Source organism: Hermetia illucens, chromosome 5 (assembly GCF_905115235.1).
Source record: "Hermetia illucens chromosome 5, iHerIll2.2.curated.20191125, whole genome shotgun sequence".
Classification (NCBI taxonomy): domain Eukaryota; kingdom Metazoa; phylum Arthropoda; class Insecta; order Diptera; family Stratiomyidae; genus Hermetia; species Hermetia illucens.
In genome coordinates this window covers 36,499,878-36,520,728 of record NC_051853.1, presented here as the reverse complement: position 1 = coordinate 36,520,728, position 20,851 = coordinate 36,499,878, and the positions used below count along the sequence as shown (strand labels likewise).

At 41.7% G+C, this 20,851-nt stretch overlaps 1 protein-coding gene across 1 annotated transcript in view; it reads left to right on the top strand.

The window, feature by feature from the left end:
- Positions 1 to 20,628, top strand: part of LOC119658039 (low-density lipoprotein receptor-related protein 4) — a 44,890-nt gene extending 24,262 nt beyond the window's left edge. Inside the window, exons 4-19 of the mRNA XM_038065280.1 lie at positions 2,612 to 2,905; positions 2,967 to 3,126; positions 3,192 to 3,313; positions 3,418 to 3,609; positions 3,692 to 4,424; positions 4,479 to 4,789; positions 8,199 to 8,833; positions 8,889 to 9,466; positions 9,528 to 10,025; positions 10,085 to 10,237; positions 10,299 to 10,690; positions 10,746 to 10,871; positions 10,934 to 11,051; positions 11,143 to 11,587; positions 11,666 to 11,826; positions 15,440 to 20,628. Of these exons, the coding sequence (XP_037921208.1) occupies positions 2,612 to 2,905; positions 2,967 to 3,126; positions 3,192 to 3,313; positions 3,418 to 3,609; positions 3,692 to 4,424; positions 4,479 to 4,789; positions 8,199 to 8,833; positions 8,889 to 9,466; positions 9,528 to 10,025; positions 10,085 to 10,237; positions 10,299 to 10,690; positions 10,746 to 10,871; positions 10,934 to 11,051; positions 11,143 to 11,587; positions 11,666 to 11,826; positions 15,440 to 15,556 (5,035 nt within the window). The 3' untranslated portion in view covers positions 15,557 to 20,628. The remainder of the gene's footprint in view (positions 1 to 2,611; positions 2,906 to 2,966; positions 3,127 to 3,191; positions 3,314 to 3,417; positions 3,610 to 3,691; positions 4,425 to 4,478; positions 4,790 to 8,198; positions 8,834 to 8,888; positions 9,467 to 9,527; positions 10,026 to 10,084; positions 10,238 to 10,298; positions 10,691 to 10,745; positions 10,872 to 10,933; positions 11,052 to 11,142; positions 11,588 to 11,665; positions 11,827 to 15,439) is intronic.
- Positions 20,629 to 20,851: the final 223 nt, after the last annotated feature.

The window sequence follows — 20,851 nt, the reverse complement described above, 5'->3', positions numbered from 1 at the left end:
CCGAGAGCCATTAGTCCTTGTTAAAGTCACTGGCTAAGTTCCATCCAGCAGCTTGATTTTTGCGTGTGACGGGGTTCCTTTTTCGCCTTGTATTGTGTGGATCCAAGGGTTACCTCATCTTGGCTTCTTACGCGCTATATAATCCGGAGAAGTTCGCGAAGGTTCCTTTATAAACTTTTAATTATTGTCTTCCAGCGGTTATCCTTTTGGATGCCGATCCAGTGTAAGCTGCGATAATAGGGCTGTTAAGTTCACTCAGTTGTAGTTTTTCTACCCGCGTCCGAGCCTTGCGCCTCATTTTTTTTTTCTTTTTTTGTGCGTACACGGAGGTGGAAAATCTTCGTCCGCCGCAGCTCCGCCGCCCGAACGGCGGAACTACAGCGGGCGCGTATGGGATTCACATCCACTAAAAACCACACCCGGTCTCTCCAGCCCCAGCCCCGCGGGACCACCATTGAGGTATTACTTCACGGGGTAGGTTTGCTCTTAGGCACTCATCCTTCTCCTATTTGCAGCTTTCCTCCTTCTTTGCTCCTTCAGCAACTCCTCCTGCATTTGGATGTTTGCGGAGCTAACCGAAAGCCACTTCTCCTCGGACTCCAGCATCTCAGTGACCAAGCTCTCCGGGGTCCCGCTCCTACCCAGCACCTGGTTTAAGCTCCTTCTCTCCATCGCAAATCGTGGGCAGTGAAACATCACATGCTCTGGATCCTCCGGTATGCCATCGCATCTGGAACAGTTCGGAGAATCATCCAACCCAAAGCGGTGCAGATACTGCCTGTAGCAACCACCGTGTCCCGTGAGGAACTGGGTAATTTGGTAGTTCGTCTCCCCATGTTTTCGCTCAAGCCACACCCTAATGTTGGGAATGACCCTGTGCGTCCACCGACCTTTCGTAGGCTCGTCCCATCTGCGTTGCCAGAGATCAAGCGACTCTGACCTTGCCGCATTTCTACGCTGTGTATGCCCCCCCCCCGTACGTCTTGCATTGCACAGGACACTCATTTCTTTGGCCAGAATGTCGACCGGGATCATGCCTGCCACCACCAATACTGCCTCATCTGATGTGGTTCTAAAAGCACTGCAAACCCTCAAAGCCATCCGCCGGTAAACCGAGTTCACCTGCTTCCGTCTCTGAGAGTTTGCAAGCGCCTCTGCCCACACAGGCGACGAGTAAAGCAGGATGAAGCGCACCACTCCGGCTAGCACCAACTTCCGGCAATGTTTCGGTCCACCAATATTTGGCAACATTTTTGCAAGTGCCGTGGTGGTACTGGCTGCCTTTTGGCATGCATACTCTAGGTGTTCCCTAAAACTCAATTTGGTGTCAATTATTACCCCCAGGTATATAATAGCCGGCTTTGATACGACCGTATATCCACCGACCTCCACTTTCACAGTGTTATTTTTCCTGCGGTTCGCTATTAAGACCGCTTCCGTTTTCGCGTTCGCCAAGGTCATCCCGGCCTTTTCTAGCCAGGATTTACCGCTCTCACTGTTTCCGTTGCGTAAACCTCCACATCTTCTGGGTGTTTTGCTGCAGCAACCACAGCTAGGTCATCAGCAAAGCCGACAATCGTAGTCCCCTCTGGGACGGGAAGAGCAAGCACCCCATTATACATGATATTCCACAACAGGGGACCAAGTACCGATCCCTGTGGTACCCCGGCTGTGACAATGTACTCTTTGGGGCCCTCATCCGTCCCGTACCAGAGAGTCCTCTCTGAGAGGTAGTTTTCCACCAAATTCACTAAGTATCCGGAGACACCTATGCCAGCCAACGTCCCTTTAATTCTATTCCAGCTGGCCGAGTTGAATGCGTTTTTGACATCCAACGCCACCACGGCACAGCAGCCGCCAGAAACCAGTGTACCTTTTGCCAGGTTTACCTCCATGCCAATTGCGTCCACCGTAGAGTGGGCGCGTCGGAAACCAAACTGGCGTTCCGACAAACCATTGCTGGTTTCGACGATGGGCAGAAGTCTGTTGTAGATGACTCTTCCCATTGTATCCAACAGGCAGATAGGACGATACGACGCTGGGTTTCCAGGTGGCTTGCCAGGCTTCGGAAGCAACACCAACTTTTGCTTTTTCCACTGGGCAGGGAATATTCCTTCTTTTAGGCACGCCTCGAAGGTGTCACAGCCTCGCACTAGCAAGTTCACCGAATCTCACATCCAAATGATAGCAGTAAAATATATATGAGCAGACCACGATGATCTATCTATCCCGATATTGCTCGTTGAGGAGCAGGTTCTCACACCATCTGGCCCATTAGATGCAAGTTTGCTTACAGAATGTAGACCGTGGTGATTGACCAAGAGTAGATCCTTTTCACTTTTTGGAACTCTAGATAGGTTTGATGAAAGTACTTTTACCTACACTCCCCAGTAAGGTTAATGAATCAATGGCCATTTAGAGATCCGGTTTAGCCGTTCATCCTTGGGTTTAACATTCGTGTGGATGTTTCTTTTGCTGACAACCTACTGTCGATTGACTTAATAAAGGGAACCGGTCATTATGATTCCAACCCTTTTCTATTCTGCTCAGTAAGATTGTTACTACTTAGACTTTGTTCGTTACTTTCTAACATTTCATGAATTTCTTCCAGATGTACTTCCGAACATTTTCAATGTGCTGATGGTTATTGCGTTTCATTATCCTTCCGCTGTGATGGAGAAGCCGATTGTGCTGATGCATCAGACGAACTAAACTGCCAAACTCCTATGGCTAGCTGTCCGGAAGGGGAGTTCAAGTGTAGAGGAGGTCTCGGTGGAGCCGGTGGGCCAGGCGGTAGATGTGTGCTCCAACGATTCCGCTGTGATGGCGATAACGATTGTGGAGACTGGAGTGATGAGGAAGGATGTCCGAAGAAACCGTCAAGTTGTACTTCGAGTGAATTTAAGTGAGTTATTCAACCATTTGCTTATTTGAAATGTTTCACTATAAAAAACACATTTTTGTAGATGCGAAGACGGATACTGTATACCGAAGCGCTGGAAATGTGATGGTGAACAAGACTGCGATGGTGGCGAGGACGAAAAAGAGTGTGGAAATGTTGAAAGTAATTTACCGAGAACATGTGGTCCAGATGAGTACACATGCCGTAATGGGCGTTGTATTTTGGTAAGATATCCATATCTCTAACCTTTCTTTAGAATTTGAACTAATTTCAAAGCGCTTTAATACAGAATACATGGCTGTGCGATGGGTACCCTGACTGTTCGCGTGGTGAAGATGAAGTCAACTGCAAAATGACCTGTGACGTTGGCCAATTCCTGTGTCCTGCTAGGAAAAACTCAACTAATTTAAAGTATGAATAAATAATGATTTCGAAAAAACTGCTCCTGAAGAGTTGACTGCCTGTGTTGCAACGAAGTAATTTAAAATTTAAATTTCCGTCCTTTCCTTCTGCAGGATTTGCGTACACCAAAAGCATGTATGCGATGGGCACAATGACTGCCCCAGTGGTGAAGACGAACAAAACTGTCCCAGTCAAAAGCCATGTCCTCTGCACTCAGCATGCGAGCACTTGTGTGTTATAACACCAGAAGGTCACGACGAGTGTAGTTGCCGCGTTGGATACACTTTGCATGAAAATAAGCGCAAGTAAGAGCAATATTCCTTTGAATTCAACACTTAGTTGAAAGTACATGTAAATCAGGTGATAATTCCTTGTATAATATTTCAGCTGCACGGACATCGACGAATGCCAATTTCTCACTGCCCCTGTTTGCTCCCAAAAATGCCACAATACTTTGGGAAGCTTCACATGCTCATGTGAACCTGGCTATATCCTCCGACCAGATCTTCGGTCCTGTAAAGCATTAGGCGGAGCAGTCCAGCTGATAATGGCCAATCGAGGAGATATTCGCCAAGTAACCCTTAGCAATAATCGCTATACATCGATTGTAAAAGGACTGCACAATGCTATCGCCATCGATTATCATTTTAAGAAAGGACTTCTGTTCTGGTCTGACGTATCAACGGATGTCTTGAAAATGGTCTACATGAACGGCACGAGGATGCGTGATATCATCAAATGGGGTCTAGAGTCGCCAGGAGGAATTGCAGTTGATTGGATACATGATTTACTATTCTGGACTGATTCAGGAACAAGAAGGGTTGAAGTATCTAATTTTCAAGGAAATTTGAGAGCAGTGTTAGCCGCGAATGATCTGGATAAGCCGAGGGCAATAGTAGTCCATCCAGGGGAGGCTTATGTTTTCTGGTCCGATTGGGGTCCAAATCCGAAAATTGAAAGGTCATACATGGATGGATCTGAGAGAACTGCTATTATATCAAAAGGCGTATTTTGGCCTAATGGATTAGCCATCGACTATCCTGCTCACAGGATTTACTGGGCTGACGCTAAACATCACGTAATTGAAAGTTCCAACTTTGATGGGTCGGAGAGAATGAAGGTAAATATACGCACAAATTTCCGGAAAAGTATCTGATATGAGTTGCGCTTTCAGATTTTAAGCAACCACCTCCCACATCCTTTCGCCCTAACTATATTCGAGGACACTATGTACTGGACTGACTGGAATACGAAAAGTGTTTCGGCTGCAAATAAAATTACAGGAAAAGGTTTCCGAACAGTTCATGAAGGCTTACATTTCCCTATGGACATTCATAGTTACCATCCGGCCCGACAACCGAATTTCAATGATCGTTGCATGAAGGACCGACGCGGGTTGAGAGGAGGATGTTCCCATTTATGCTTGCCGAATAAGAATTCAAGAAGATGTGGATGCCCAATTGGATTGACATTGAAAGAGGATCAGTAAGTACTTTTAGTTAGGCAAAGTTTCTAAAATAGCGAAATAGTGAAAAAAGGATGGCTATTCTTAAGAGTTTTTTCATAGCAGAGGAATCCCTAGTTACTATTTATTATAGGCATAATTAAAATGAAATAAGAATAAAAGCCAATGCAAAGTAATTCATTTCTCATGTTTATAACAAATGATGTCTAATACGCGACATTAAGTTTTCTTTCTTTATTTGATTGACGCCAAAATTAAGTTAAGCAGTTTATTAATAGCCAATCTAAGGAAACTTTGATCCAAATTCTGAATCCTTCAAAGAATGTAGCTAGTTGCGTTGTCAGACCAAGTTTGTCATTTTGCAATTATCATATCCTCATTGTTCTATACCGATAAAAATGGAAGATGGTTTTACCGTAAAAATACAAAAGAACTTTTAGGTTCGTCACTAACTTATTGGTTCACCTACGCTTCCTTTTCCTTTGTGAAATAGCTTTCTCGTTCGACCGATTTCGAAGTAAGTCTATGTACGTGCGCGCTTTTATCCTGAATTGCCCGTTATGCAACATTCTTCAGTTCCGTTGCTAGCTGTAAGCCGTGCTTGTGAAGTTTACTTGCCGATGTTTGCTCTGATCTGATTATCAGAGGGATTGACGCTGGTGTCATTATTCAAGCCCGGATCATCATGGCAACAAGATAACGACATCATCATCAACGGTGGAACAATCGGTATCCGATCTAGGCCTGCCACCAATTCGGTATTCCTAAAAGCTGCTTGGCGTCCTGACCTACGCCATCGCTCCATCTTAGGCAGGGTCTGCCTCGTCTTCTTTTGCTACCATCGATATTGCCCTTATAGACTTTCCGGGTGGGATCATCCTTATCCATACGGATTAAGTGACCCGCCCACCGTAACCTATTGAGCCGGATTATCAACGATCTCAAAGTTGTACTCTCCTATCCTTATTCTTCTTCGTGGTTGACCAGTGCGGTTTGATGTTGTTGGTTGATTCGTCTTCGGTGCTGACGTTGCCACCATATATTTTGTCTTGCCTTCATTGATGTGATCTAGCGCCAATCGCCGCCTGCTCGATCTGGATGAAAGCAGTTTGTACGTCTCGGGTGGTTCTTCCCATGATGTCGATATGGTCAGCATAGGCCAGTAGTTGGGTGGATTTGAAAAGGATCGTACCTCTTGCATTTACATCAGCATCATGGATCACTTTCTCGAGGGCCAGGTTAAAGAGGTCGCATGATAGGGCATCCCCTTGTCGTAGACCGTTGTTGATGTCGAATGGTCTTGAGAGTGATCCTGCTGCTTTTATCTGGCCTCGCACATTGGTCAGGGTCAGCCTAGTCAGTCTTATTAATTTCGTCGGGATACCGAATTCTCTCATGGCCATGTACAATTTTACCCTGGCTATGCTATCATAGGCGGCTTTAAAGTCGATGAACAGATGGTGCAACTGTTGTCCATATTCCAAAAGTTTTTCCATCGCTTGCCGGAGAGAGAAAATATGATCTGTTGTTGATTTGCCTGGAGTGAAGACTCTTTGGTATGGGCCAATGATGTTCTGGGCGTATGGGGCTATCCGGCCTAGCAAGATAGTGGAGAATATCTTATAGATGGTAGTCAGCAACGTGATACCTCTATAATTGCTGCACTGTGTGATATCTCCCTTTTTATGTATGAGACAGATAATGCCTCGTTGCCAATCGTCAGGCATTGATTCGCTGTCCCATACCTTGAGCACAAGTTGATGAACCACTTGGTGTTCCAATGCTTCGTAAAAAACTAGCTCTCACGCGTTTCCTCTTAAATGTTCCATCGATGCATTCCGAGCTATACCAGACATAATTTCGAGTTTTTCTACTTATACTACTACCACTCGTTCTAACGACCTGCTGCTACAGAAAGCAACACTTGGAATCCAAGCTGGCTTATTCTACCTCTCCCGGCAATATTCTCCACGGCATCATGGATAAAATCTCCAGCGTATTGTAGGAGGAGGAGGTTTTCATCAAACCTTACCAGAGGGAGGAACTACAAAGAAATTTTCGTGCCATCCACCTCGTCGGCCAACATAAACGAATCGTTTATTAATTAAAGACACTGTACTTAAAAATTAAGCTGTTATGCTCCAATTTACAAGCCTTAGCTTCGTACATCATCTGCATTTCTGAAACCTGGCTCGCAATCATTATCTCCTCTCATTCCTTTAGCATTCATTACTGAGATCCATTAAAAGCTCCGTCTGAAACTCGAGAAAAACTACGTCTCCCGGAAACCACACATTTCTGCTGCTTCAACAATCCCGTGACTTTATCAGTGCTCATTTTTCCTGGGCGCATAATTCCTCATCACCCTCTTCTTCTCGCCCCCTCTCTAAACGCAGTCTACTCCGCATCCTCCCCAATACTCCTGCCCTTTTTTAATCAAGCACCTCATCGGCTACCTTGACACTAATTTTGGACCCTATTCCAACGGACTTCATAACCTGGCTATGCTACAGACCAATCAATACATCCCTCCTTCCCTTCCACATCTGCATAATTTTGAACAAGAATTACCATCCTGTTCCGGTCCTCTCATCCAGATATAAAATTTTTGAGAGTTACATGAGCCAGCGACTCAGCGTTAAAAAGCAATACAGTATGAGAAAATCGGTTCATTTCTACGAACTTACTAGACTTCGGGTCAAATGTCTTAATTCTCCTTAAGGCCTTTGACTCTGTTAATCACACAATATTTCTGTCCAATCTCACCTCTCTTTGCATTATTCATTCGCTTACATAGCCGACCTCCTAACTCACTAATTGCTCCGACATATGCCACTCCTTTTCGCCTTCCTCTGCTATACCACAAGAATCCACTCTGGGTAATCGGCTTTTTTATTGCTCGTCGACAACCTAACCTTTCTTCGCAATTTTCGTGACTGCTTTGGAAGTGCCTTGATATCAACAATCCCGTCTTTAAAGTATTTGGCTTAGTATTACCTACCTCTTTCAAATTTGGTTTTGTCCAGACCTCCTTCGCACATTTCTTCCTGTTCGGAGCACCCCTGAGTGATTCTCTCCGATCTGGTCCTCTTCCCACAACTGTGGTTGCCTTGACCTCGGAAAAGTTCAACGGAATTTTATCCCACCTCTCTTCTTTCATTGGTCAAATTGAGGCTTGACCTGCAAGTTTGACGTTGAATCTCGTTGAATCCTTTGTAGTTCAACTGCCAAAGCAAAAAAAACTTGTAGCATCAATTCTCTAGGAAACACACCACTATCTATGTCCTTCTGCAAACAAAGTGCAATTAGGTAAATAGTATGTAAAACCAATTTTTTTATGAGATGGATTCGATGTGATAAGACACTTTAATTTCGAATTTCTACTCACTGCTGTCCTTTCATTCTCACTCAATCTGTCCCCACTTTCAGGAAAACATGTAACAGCGCCCCAGATCGTTTGCTTCTTGTAGCCCGTCGCAAGGACATTCGCTTACGTCAATTAAACTCTAAAGCGTCCAACAGCGAAGTCGATATGATAGTTCCTTTGGATGGGCTCAAATCGACAGTGGCATTAGATTGGTGCAGCAAATCTGATTCAGTATTTTGGACTGATGTAGAACGGAGTGCTATTTATCGGGCTCACTTGAACGGAAGCAATCAACAAAGCGTAATCCACACCAATCTCCAATCTCCAGCTGGATTGGCTTTGGACTGGGTAACAGAAAAGATTTACTGGACTGACCCTGGAACCAATCGTATTGAAGTCGCAACCCTGGACGGCACACTTCGGGCACTATTAGTATGGCAGAATCTAGACAAGCCACGGGATATTGTAGTTGATCCCATTGACGGTTACATGTTTTGGTCTGATTGGGGAACAAGGCCGATGATTGAACGAGCAGGCATGGATGGAAGTGGCAGGAAGGTCCTTGTGTCAGAGAATCTACAATGGCCAAATGGTTTGGCAATCGACCAGGATGATAATAAACTCTACTTCGTGGACGCTGGGACGAAAAGCCTGGAATATATTAACTTCGATGGAACTGGAAGAAATGCATTGATCAGTAAGTTCTGTAATCCAAAGTACTTGATTTTTTTATTGAAGACCTGCTTTTTTAGAAACCGGAATAGAGCATCCGTTTGGTTTGGACTTGAATGAAAATAAAGTATTTTGGACAGATTGGGACACAAAAAGTGTACAAATGGCTGACAAACTTACTGGGAAGAATCGAAGAACTATCATTAGCAATACCAGTGACCTAATGGATATTCGAGTTTTCCACCGTAATCGTGGGCATTTTAGAAATCCATGTGGGCAATCTAAAGGTGGTTGCTCCCACATATGCCTGCTGAACCCGAGTGGATACAGTTGCGCATGTCCTATTGGTGTGAAACTGACCGCCGATTCAAAGACTTGCCACGAAGGACCCTCGAGATACATCATCGTTGCACATCGATATGACATTCGACAAATTTCATTGGACATCGAGCATTTGATCGATGTCGTCCTTCCACTGCCTCCCATATCCAATGCAATGTCAGTCGATGTAGATCTTCAAACTGGAGAAATTTATTGGTCAGACAACTATGAAGATGTAATCATGAGCTCTCGATCAGACGGGTTGCATACACGTCAAGTTAATGCTGAGAGTTTGGACAGTGTTGATGGATTGGTTATCGATTCAGTTGGAAGAAAGGTAACTAGTGACGCAAGGAAACCAGCAATATTATTTTTGAAACTTGATTACTCCTCCATAGATCTACTGGACAGACTCTGGCCGGCACACAATTGAAGTAAGCGACCTCGATGGGGGAAACCGTTTGGTCTTAGCCTACGAAGATCTCTACTCTCCGCGAGGAATCACACTGGACTATGATTCAGGATTCTTATTCTGGACCGACTGGTTAACTTACCCTAAAATAGAAAGGTCTCATATGGATGGAGAACAAAGAATTAAGATTGTTACCGCTCACCTTGGATGGCCTAATGGAATCTGTTTCGATGTAGAGCAGAAACGAGTCTATTGGACAGACGCCCAACTCAAACACATTGAATCTTGCGACTATGATGGAAACAACAGGAAGATTATAATCTCCGAGCTCCAGCATCCATACGGCATTGCAGTAACAGACATGGATGTGTATTGGACAGACTGGAAATCAAAAGCGCTTCACATGGTTAATAAAAACAACGCATCGAACACAAAAGTAATAAAGTCAGACATTGAGGGATTGATGGGCGTTAGAGTTATTTCGGTAAGTGGACGGTAACTTCCTAGTATCAAGATCTACTGCAACTCTTTCGTTTTTCTTAGAAAAATGCAACACTTTCGGAGAATGCTTGCAAAATCAACAATGGAGGCTGTTCCCACCTATGCCTGCGTCACCCAGACGGTTACAGTTGCAAATGCCCGACTGGTCTAAGAATGAAGAATGGTAGCGACACGATTTGTGAAGATATTCCTGAGGTATGAAGTCTGCTTGGGAAAACCATGTTTTCATTTTGAAGCATTACTTTCATTTTTACAGAACTACTTGATATTCGCACTGCGATCTGGAATCGGTCGAATTTCAATGGATACCAAGGATCTCATGGATGTCGTCCTGCCAGTCAATGGAGTACATGGCTCCGTTGTTCTTGACTACCACTACAATCTCTCGCGATTATTCTATGCTGATGTGAACCTAGATGTCATCAAGAGTGTAGACCTATTAAATATGTCTGATTCAAAAACGATTGTTGTCAAGGGATTGCATACTCCCAACGGATTGGCTGTTGACTGGATAGCTAATAACATTTATTGGTCTGATAGCGCCGCTAAAATAATAGAAGTCGCTAGATTGGATGGTACCAGCCGAAAGGCAATTTTGAAAGAGGACCTTAGTGATCCTCGCTCATTGATATTGTATCCTAAGAGAGGGTAGGTCTTTAGCGACTCAGTGTTGAAGAAGCTACTTAATGACATCTGTTTTCAGATATATATTCTGGTCCGACTGGGGAGACCCTGCTAGAATTGAAAGATGTTTAATGGATGGATCAGGGCGAAAACAGATTGTTCACACCAATCTTGGTTTCCCTACTGGACTGGCTATCGATTTTGAGTAAGTTTTAAAAATTCGGAAAACCTCACTATGGATGCTTAAGCATATTTATTCATCTCTAGGGCTAGACGACTTTACTGGGCCGATGCTTTACAAGATCGGATTGAAATGTCTGACTTCGATGGCGGAAAGAGGAATTCCATAATACCGCGAGCTGAACATCCATTCGGTGTGACACTGGTAAGATGCGTACTAAATCATTTTAACTCGATTTGCATATGTGTCCTTTTCTGAGAATTTTTTTATAATAATCTTTTCATCCTTCCAACAGCTCGATAATTACATCTACTGGACCGACTGGTATAACAAATCCATCTTTCGGGCATCTAATTCTGGAAATCTTAACATTGAAGAAATTCGACATGGTCTCCGCGGAGCATTAGACATACGCTCCGTGTCGCCGAACAGGCAACCATTAGATTGGAACCCGTGTGCTCACGACAACGGTGCTTGTTCCCACTTGTGTTTCTTCAAAGGCAAAACATACAGTTGTGGATGTCCTGATCAACCTGACGATAGAGCTTGCAAGCTGGAACCAGCTTATGTTATCCCAATGCGTCCAGAAGATGGATCTGAATATTTGGATGAAGGACTTCCAGATACTTCGAATGAGGATAATTTCGATTCCAGCTCGACTACTGCCCAAGAACGTATCATAATTGTTGGTAGCGGAATTGTTAGTGTCCTTTTAATTGTGGTTGTGATTGCAATTATAGGTAGGTCAACTTTCCCCTTTCAAATTAAGGAAAAAGAGATGTGCACGATCTAATTTTTTGTTCTGGTCATCCTTCTAGTTTTAGTTTTTAATTCTAAACGAAAGAAACCCAAACGTGCATCGAGAGGATCAAGCCGATCGATTCTGACCTTCACTAATCCAAATTATAATGTCGCGGATGGAACACCGTTGGAGACGAAAACTACAATTTGGAAGAGATTCAAATATGATAAGTGCGGGGTAAGTTATTTAATCGTAACTGCTATTAGAAAAGGTTTTGGTTGTGCATCCTAACATTGAGGTTAAAATATTTCTAATTAAAATGCTAAGAGATGTCCGTTGACAAAATGCATTAAGCTGCAAATTAACCTCGCTACTAGACATCATTTTTACTAGAGGTGAATATGCCTTTATCGTTCTGTCCCGTGTATAGTCCGAGTGCACTATGAAGCTTAACCTGGCAACGGTATATTCATTGATTTATTTTGCGACGACCTTGTTGTCACCAACCTGTTTTGTTTTTCCTGCGATTGTTAACCACTTCTACCTAACCATCACAGTGCATACGAGTGTCAGGTCTGTGCACTGACTAAGTTCGAAGCCAGCGTACTCCGATAATATGTCGCAGACAGGTATTAACGAAAGAACATCATCAATCCGCTTCTAAGATTTCGCAGTCAACCAGAACTTATGACGCCTTCAGGACAAGGCCCATGAGATATAAAAGAGCAGATAAAAGAGCATTTTTTATGGCGGACTAATTTTCATCGATATTCTCAAGATAGTTCTCCCACAGTCGAGCGACAGCTGGATCATACAAGCTGTCGTTTTTGAACTTGGGGGGTCGCAGCTTCATAGCCCTACGAGAAATACCGGACGTAACATGCAAGCGGAAGTAACCGACCATTAGATGGTGATCCCTTTCGAAGCCGATGTGGACTCTTCTCTTGTAATGCATTTGCAGCTGATCACGAAGTGGTCGATCTGATCGCCCGTACGATGTCAGTCAGTTAAAACCCAACTAAATAGTAGGCTGTGCTCGAACAATATGCCGCCAACTTCAAGGCAGTAGAAGAGCGTGTTTCTCCATCATATGTCCGAGCAAGCTGTTGTCAGATCCCACCTTGGCATTCAGATCACCTCAACCTCTCCTAAACCGCGTTTAATTGCTTGTAGAAAGCATCATTTCTCCACTACATCGGGAATCTTCGCTGGTCCGTGCATTGTACAATTTTTATGCTCCTTAACCTGGACCGGAATCTTGCAGTTAGGAGTCTGTCAAAAATTTACTTTCAGGTCAAGAGAGCGCGCCTTGCGGTAGCCGTCAAACACAACCCGATACCGGATTCGCATCTGCTACCACTTGGATTTTCAGAGTACAAAAGCACATTGTCGAAAAAAGGAGAGCAGTACTCTCCAGAGCCCCACAATTTTACTTCGCTTAGGTCCAGGATATCCAGTTTATATCGCTGGACATTTCCTTCAGTTGGAGAAAGCGAGCATTCTGAGGGCACTCGCTACCATTAACCAGGAGCGTTCGCACATTCCTGAAACAGGTCATAGTCCATTTTCGATAGCCACAGGTCGTTGCGTGAGGTCAGCCCTTATTCGAGGTGTTGCTGACGTTTAAGTAGCAGTGAAGTTTCAAAATTTGCAGGTTGCTAATCAACAAATTGCTTTTAGTCGCCTCTTAAAACAAGCAAGGAAGACTTTGAGTGTATTTTTAAGCCCCCATTTTTTAACCGGACCAAGTAGCCAAGGACACCCTGCTTAACCAAAGCGACTTGAAAAACGTCTTGTTAGGTGCAGCCTATTCTTTTCTTTCTTCAAAAAAGTGTTGTAGTTATTTTTATCAAGAGTGTTAAGTACGCCATTTGAGAGGATTTTTATCTACGTAGCTTGTTTAGGCGCAACTACCTGTAACAATCCCCTTTCCTTGTTCATATGGCCTTTTTAATGATGCTTCGAAGATCCCGGTATTCTCTTTCCAACTCTCGGTGTTCCAACTTCGTTTTTTCAGGTTAACAAAGTCCTCTTGCTCGCAGTTCGTTTTTCTGTTGCGCTGCAAACAATGATGCGTTAACACAACTAACCCGTCATTTCCATTACTATTCATAGATTGGCAAATTGAGACTAGAACAGGTAGGGACGACTGGAACAATTGGAGCGATATCCATCTGAGAACTGGATCTTAGGCAGACAAATCAACCCCAGGGCCGATATTGAACAATGTACAAGGGAGAATCTGAGGTAGAAATTCTCAAATCCATTTTCTCTCTGATAAACTGTCAGTGGTTAAATATGGGGGCGTCCAATTACACCAAGCGGTTCATCAACTGATGCTCAAAGTGTGGGACAGCGGATTAATTCCTGACGACTAGCAACGGGGTATTATCTATCTGTCAATTATATGAGTACCATCTATAAGATATTCTCCGCTATCTTGTTAGGCCGGATAGCGCCATACGCTCAGAACATAATTGGCCCATATCAAAGAGGCTTCACTCCAGGTAAATCAACAACAGATCAAATTTTCTCTGTGTGGTCAACGATGGAAAAACTGTTTGAATATGGAAATCAGTTGCACCATCTTTTCATCGACTCTAAAGCCGCCTTCGACAGAATAGCCATGAGAGAATTCGGTATCCCGACGAAATTGATAAGACTGACTAGGCTGACCCCGACCAACGTGCGAGGCCAGCAGGATTACTCTCGAGACCATTCAACATCAACAACAGTCTACAACAAGACAAGGGATGCCCTATCATGCGTCCTCTTTAACCTGGCCCTCGAGAAAGTGATTCACAATGCTGAAGTAAATGCGAGGGGCCCGGTCCTCTTTAAGTCCACCCAACTACTAGCCTATGCTGGCGATATCGACATCATGGGAGGAACGACCCGAGACGTGCAAACTGCCTTCATCCAGATCGAGCAGGTTGCGCGAGATCCTGGGGTGGACATTATTGAAGGCAAGACGAAGTACATGGTGGCAACGTCAACGCCAAAACCAAAACCAAAAGAACGAACAGCATCGAACGGCACTGGTCAAAGGAAGTCAATGAAAATAGGAGACTAGAACTATGAGATTGTTGAAAATTTCTCTCATCTAGGAACGAGAGTCACAACCGATAACAGCTATGACGGTGAAATCCGTGCACGGTTGTTCGCTGCCAATAAAGCCTATTTCAGCTTACAAAAACTGTTCCGCTCGAAACGTCTCATCATAGGGTCAAAGCTCTTACTGTACAAGACAATGACCTTGCCAGTCCTCATGTATTCCTCGGAGACTTGAGTTCTTAGCAACAAAAACTGCGAACTCTTGACCGCGTTCGAGAGAAGAATCCCCCTATGAATAACGACGAAATCGACTAGCGATAACACGACCGTCTGGTTGTGGATAAAATCCGGCTGAACAGGTTGCGGTGGGCGGGTCACTTAATCCGTATTTATGACGATGATTCAGCCCGGAAAGTCCATAAGGCCAATATCTATGTTAGAAAAAGAAGACGATACAGACCCTGCCTGAGATGGAGCGATGGCGTAGCTTAGGACGCCAGACAGCTTTTAGAGATATTGAATTGGTGGACGTCGGTACAAAACCGGGATGTCTAGAGTTCCTTATTAAGGCAGGCCTAGATCGGATACCGATTGTTCCACCGTTGATGACGGAGTCGTTTTTCCGGATAGTTCAACGGCCTTCTGAGTGTTTCCCTTCTTACCGGTGCTGAGTATTTTTCCAGTTTATTTTTCTTTTTTAGGATAACATTTTTGATCATATAATGTAGATGAGTAGAAAATAGAATTTCAGAACCAGTATACAAATATAGTAAATTTAATAATTTTCCTTCCGCAGGATCGAGTATATGAAGAACGAAGTCTCACAGCTGAAACAACATCATCGAGTTTAATGGTCCCCACTCCATCCCCAATGCCATCCCCTTCAGGCATGGCATTATCAACAATAACATAATATAACAACATCAAATGAGCAAGACGCTACCAATTATTGTCTTATAATAATATAATAACTACAGGTGAAAAAAACTTAGCAAGTACATTTAGAAAATGAAATTCTATAAATGTAAATTGATAACCAGAAAAATAAGCGAAATAACAAAGTATCCATTTATATTTTTATTTCTGTAAAAATTCACATTTAGCGGACCCTTTTGGCGAATACCTACATTCATTTAGTCCCACTTATAATTTTCACAATATTTTAAAAGGGTTGTAAACCTACGATAAAAAAACTAAATTACTTAATAAAATTGTATAAAGTCCAATGCAAAATTGAAATAAGAGGCACGGTCGTTTACTACTGATAAAAATGTGTATAACACAGAAAATTCAAAAAAAAAAAATTAAACAAAAACAAATTTATAAATATTTCGAATTAACAAAATTTACTTTTGATATTAGAAAAAAAGTGAAAAATAATAGAAATTCTGAATTGTTAAATATTTTTATTGTGTTTTCATTTGATCTTATTTTGTAAATAAAATGGAAAAAAGTCTCAAACGAATTCTCAAAAGATACCGACAGTAAAAATAGGATTTTATTGGGAAATGTTTAGTTTTAGATTTATATTTAGGATATTGAATTGTTTATGGAACTTTTGGCTCAAAAATTTTGGATTAAGCGATTAAAAAATAATAATTTCATAAAATATCAGGAATCGGTTTTGATAACGACACAATAAGTATCTTGTAACGCCATAGTCAGTATCTGGTCAATGATTACTATTCATTTAATTCTATCTTCTTTTGCTAGTCCCACTGAAAACTTGATAGTTGTGAAAAGAGAAATTAAATAAATCGAAACGAATCTCAGAAAGTAAATGTGCAGCTATTACAATGGAATTGTAACATTTCAATATTTGACTTTTTAATATTTTCTATTCATAATAATATATAGAACGAACTAAGCATAAACAATTTAAAGCAAGATATAATCAAAATTCCGATCAATTTTCCTCGTTTTCGTTCTTAAAAGTAGATCTAAGTTTTGATCTAAACAAAGAATTATTAGAAAGAATCGAGCACCTAATGCAGGGGTGAAAAATAAACTGGAAGTTTTAGCATGTATTGTTTTTTCCATGGTAAATGATAGTGTAGTTTAATTGTTTAATAAGATTAATGAAACTGTACGTAATTCATAAGTGAACTAATAAATAATAAGAAAATTATAAATCAAGTGCTACCAACTTTAGCAATTTATACCTATTCCGACAACATCCAAAGGAAATGCTGTAAATAAGGAATTCAAAATAGGTATAAACCAAAAATAAAAACTAATTTTCAAATTAATTTATACATAATAATTAGTATTATTTTTTATTTTTGTAAAATAAATGAATTATGTATTTTAATAAGATCTAGTTTTAACTTTTTACTCTATGAAAATTATAAATTTAAGGAAAAACACTTCATAACTTAGAAAACAATAAGCTTTTTTTTATCTAGAGAGAAAGGAACGATATATTGAGTATAAGTGTTTACTGCGAATCGTTGAATATTTTATTATAACATAGTTTGAATTAAAATATTCAACAATCGCCTGTGGATTGAGAGTGCCAAATTATTAAATTAAGATTGCATGAAAAATACAAAATAATACAAAATAATTTGCATACTATACTCTTTATATAGAATAATATCTATTGTAAAAAATAGTATTGTATTAACTGTAATTATATTTTTTAAGGCGTGATAGAGACAATGAAAATTAGTTAGTTCAATTATTTGGAATTCAATGGATCCATGATATATTTTTATTTTAACTTTTTTATTTATTCTATCCGGATTGCTGCCCTGACCTGAAATTCACTGTAAAGAAAATTACACTCGGAAAATCTAAAGATTTTAACTAACTTCCTTAAGGTAATAATCAATACCAACATGAAAAATAAAATCGCGATAAAAACTAAACAGTCAACTGAAAATAGTCTTACGAACTGTTAGGGCGGCATTTCTCACATATATACGAATTTATATCTACTCATTTTGCAATAAGCAAAGATACATATTTATATATAATCGGTATAAATCCGTTACAAGTTACGGGTATTAAAATACTTTTTGTATGTATTATACTTAATGTTACAGTTTTTTTTATTTTCTTATTTAATTTGTTTTCTACCCAATATCCTTTGCGCTGAAATGTGACTACGAAAAAGGAAGAAAATTAAGAGTATGAAAAGCAATGATCCCGACGGGATCTGTGTCATTCGCATATTTGGCAACCTGTTACCATTTTTTGATTCCACTTTAGGCAGCTTTCGTAGCAACATTAGTATTAAAAGACTTATTTTGATACTACTGAACTTCATCCTACTCATCTGAATTACGGTCCAAATTAAACTGATTGGCAGACTTTAGGAAGTTTCCTAAATAATGTTCTTTTACATGGGTTTTCCTTGAAAATTATTGTATTCGGACAGGGCTCTGTCACGCACGTTTCTCCTATCATACATATTACCCCAATCTACGCGTGTGGCTATAATGTTGGTGGAAAAGGGCAGCCTCTGAACAGTCAGACATTACCATTGTAATCGGCGCCCCCTTTTAATGGAATATCCCGGATCCATTTCATCACATTTAAGAGATAAGGATTCCTTTTGCGACGACATCGAACTTTCTAACTACTTTGGGTGATTTCTTCAAATTCTCGAAACAGAATGCTTACTATATGATCAGGTCCCCTTCATTACAGAAACCAAATTAAGGATTAACTTACTTACTAATTGCTCGGTTTGCTTCTTTGCTGTAGTGATAATGCAATAACCCACTCATGTAAAGAAGTAAATCTTTCTTCTACAGATGAGCTTCGAACTTTTTGCTTGGCCTTTAATTCAGTAAAAAGTGTACCTTTTTTCGACATCTGGAAACTTGTACAGTCTTTTGAGTAAGTAAAGTACGTTACCAGGTGTCATTTCATTAGGATTTCTGTCCACTTATTTTTTCCTTGGTGCATTAGTGCTGGCTTAAACATTTCACTGGCTGATAGCCAGTGAAATGTGGTAAAGCCGCAAATACTTGGGCCTCAGATTGGTTGCTTTAATCAGAGGTGATAACCTCCGGTCATTTGAGACAGCATTTCCACCGTCAATAGAAAACCTAGCGCAGAAAACGGTCCATCATGGTGAGCACATAGCGATATCCATTGACAGATGGCCCACTGTTTCGAAGTGTGCACTTTGGAATCGGCGTTCTGGTACCGAAAATTTACTATTGACTGATTATATGTGTCGCCCGACTTTGTTGGCTTGGTATGGTGACATGTCCATACCGAATCCATGATGTCCTTTTCGGCTTACGACTAGATGAATTTACTTCGAACCATATTGCTCGTAGATTGGCAACTAGTATGGAATGCACTATTTACCATGTGCTCCCGGTTGTGTAATACCTAGCGCGATATTGCAACACACTGCTGTAGTTGATTTCTAGATTCGGCCGGAGCACCAGGTCAACGATGGATTTGAATTCAGGAAGTTCTCCAATTCTTCGTCTTGTTGTCTACGATGCTTGCTTCCATTCTTGATAGCGGGTCTGCATCTACATTTCCCTGGTCTCCTATTGAATGTTGAATGTTCTCGCTGAAATGCCTTATGAATTCTAGCGGTGAGCCTGCCTAGGGCACACTTTTTCCGACCTCTGTGTGAAGCAATATACCGATAGTTTGTCATCATTTCGGATCACGAAATCTCATCCTTAAAAAAGGCGTTTAAATTGCGATATATCCCTAAAAGTTCGTGGTTCCTTCCATGCTGTTCCACCGCTCAGCCGATCATAACTTTTGAAAGCGGAAATTTATCGGCTGCCATTGAATGACGGCGCCGATTCTGTGGTCAGTCGGAGAGGTGCTCCTTCTTTGTTTAGTCGCCACACTTCACTTACATTCCTCGAATTCTGCCAGTGTTTCCAAGGCCCATTTAATCGAGCGTTTGTCGTTCTTCTTCGACTCTCCTTGAATTTCGTGTACTGGCGCTTACATTTCGGCTCCACTCTTCACGAACCGGTTTTCGATTTTCGTGTGCTGCGGATTGATCGGACCTCTTTGACAGTGAGGTTACACCCCTACGAGTTGTTCTGTATCCGAAGTAATCTATGGCTAAGATGTCGTCAATGAAGTCCTGCCTTTTGAATACCTGCTCCATGTAACGCTGGAAATTCTGAGCAGCGTTTCGGAGTCCGAATGCCATCTTCCTTGGCCCCCAGGCTTTGGTGGGTTGTAACTCACGCAAAGGTTTGAAATTAAAATATCAACAAAAACTTTATTCAAACGAGAATTCTTTTCATAAGGACTACTTGTACGGTGCACCGCTCTCTCCAAATAGTGAGTTTTGGCACTTGGAGCTGCTACACGGGTCCGAGTTTTCTCACCATTCAATTAAACAGGGATTTGGTAATCCTGTCTTGTCGTCCCATCGTGCGATACTGGCTAGAATACCTCTGTAGATTTCACTGACGTCCCCATTTCTGTTGGTTCGTTAACGGTGTGTTGTTTAGGTAGATGTAGAGCTCTTACTTTTCTTATACCGCCTTTCTCCAGCCAATATCATGATGTCGTCGAGCTGCTCCAAATGGTCACTGCTTTTTGCTGTGCTAACACCGTGTTGCTGTCATCTTTGTTCTTGAAATCAGACTTGTCCCAAGATCCTGTTTTTCGAATACTGCTTAATTGCTCTGACATAGACTGCCCACACTGTGTATTTCCTCCGCAACAGATATTGTAGACTACATTGGTTTGATTGAAGGTAAATATTAGATCCTTCAGTCTTGGTCAAAATCATCCTAGGTTGTGGCGAGTATTGACACTTAGGTTGTTATCCAATGATCATGTACAATCTCTCATATTCTTTCTGACTCTCCTGCGATATAGATGTGAATGGAATGTACCCATGAAACGGGTGGTATTTCTTGTAGTATTTGCAGCGATATTGGCTAGCATTTTATTGTAAAGAGCCTTCAATCTTTTTTCGGGAAACCATTTCTTTCCAATACTGCGGAGACCTCGGTCTGCTTGCGTTATGAAATTCGTCGTCCCAATGCCCTGTGGATATAATCGTATGTCTTTTGCTTCTAGAGGTAAAAGGGTACGTCTTCATGCTGTTTTTTAGTGGCATTTTGCTGTGACGCTCCCTTTGCCCACAGTGGGGATCACATGCCTTCAGGTTTTTTTTGCACCTTCATACGTTCATCGCCATGTCATTGAAGAACTTGTCCAATGCTCCTTACTTTCGGGGCATACTCAATTAGGTTGC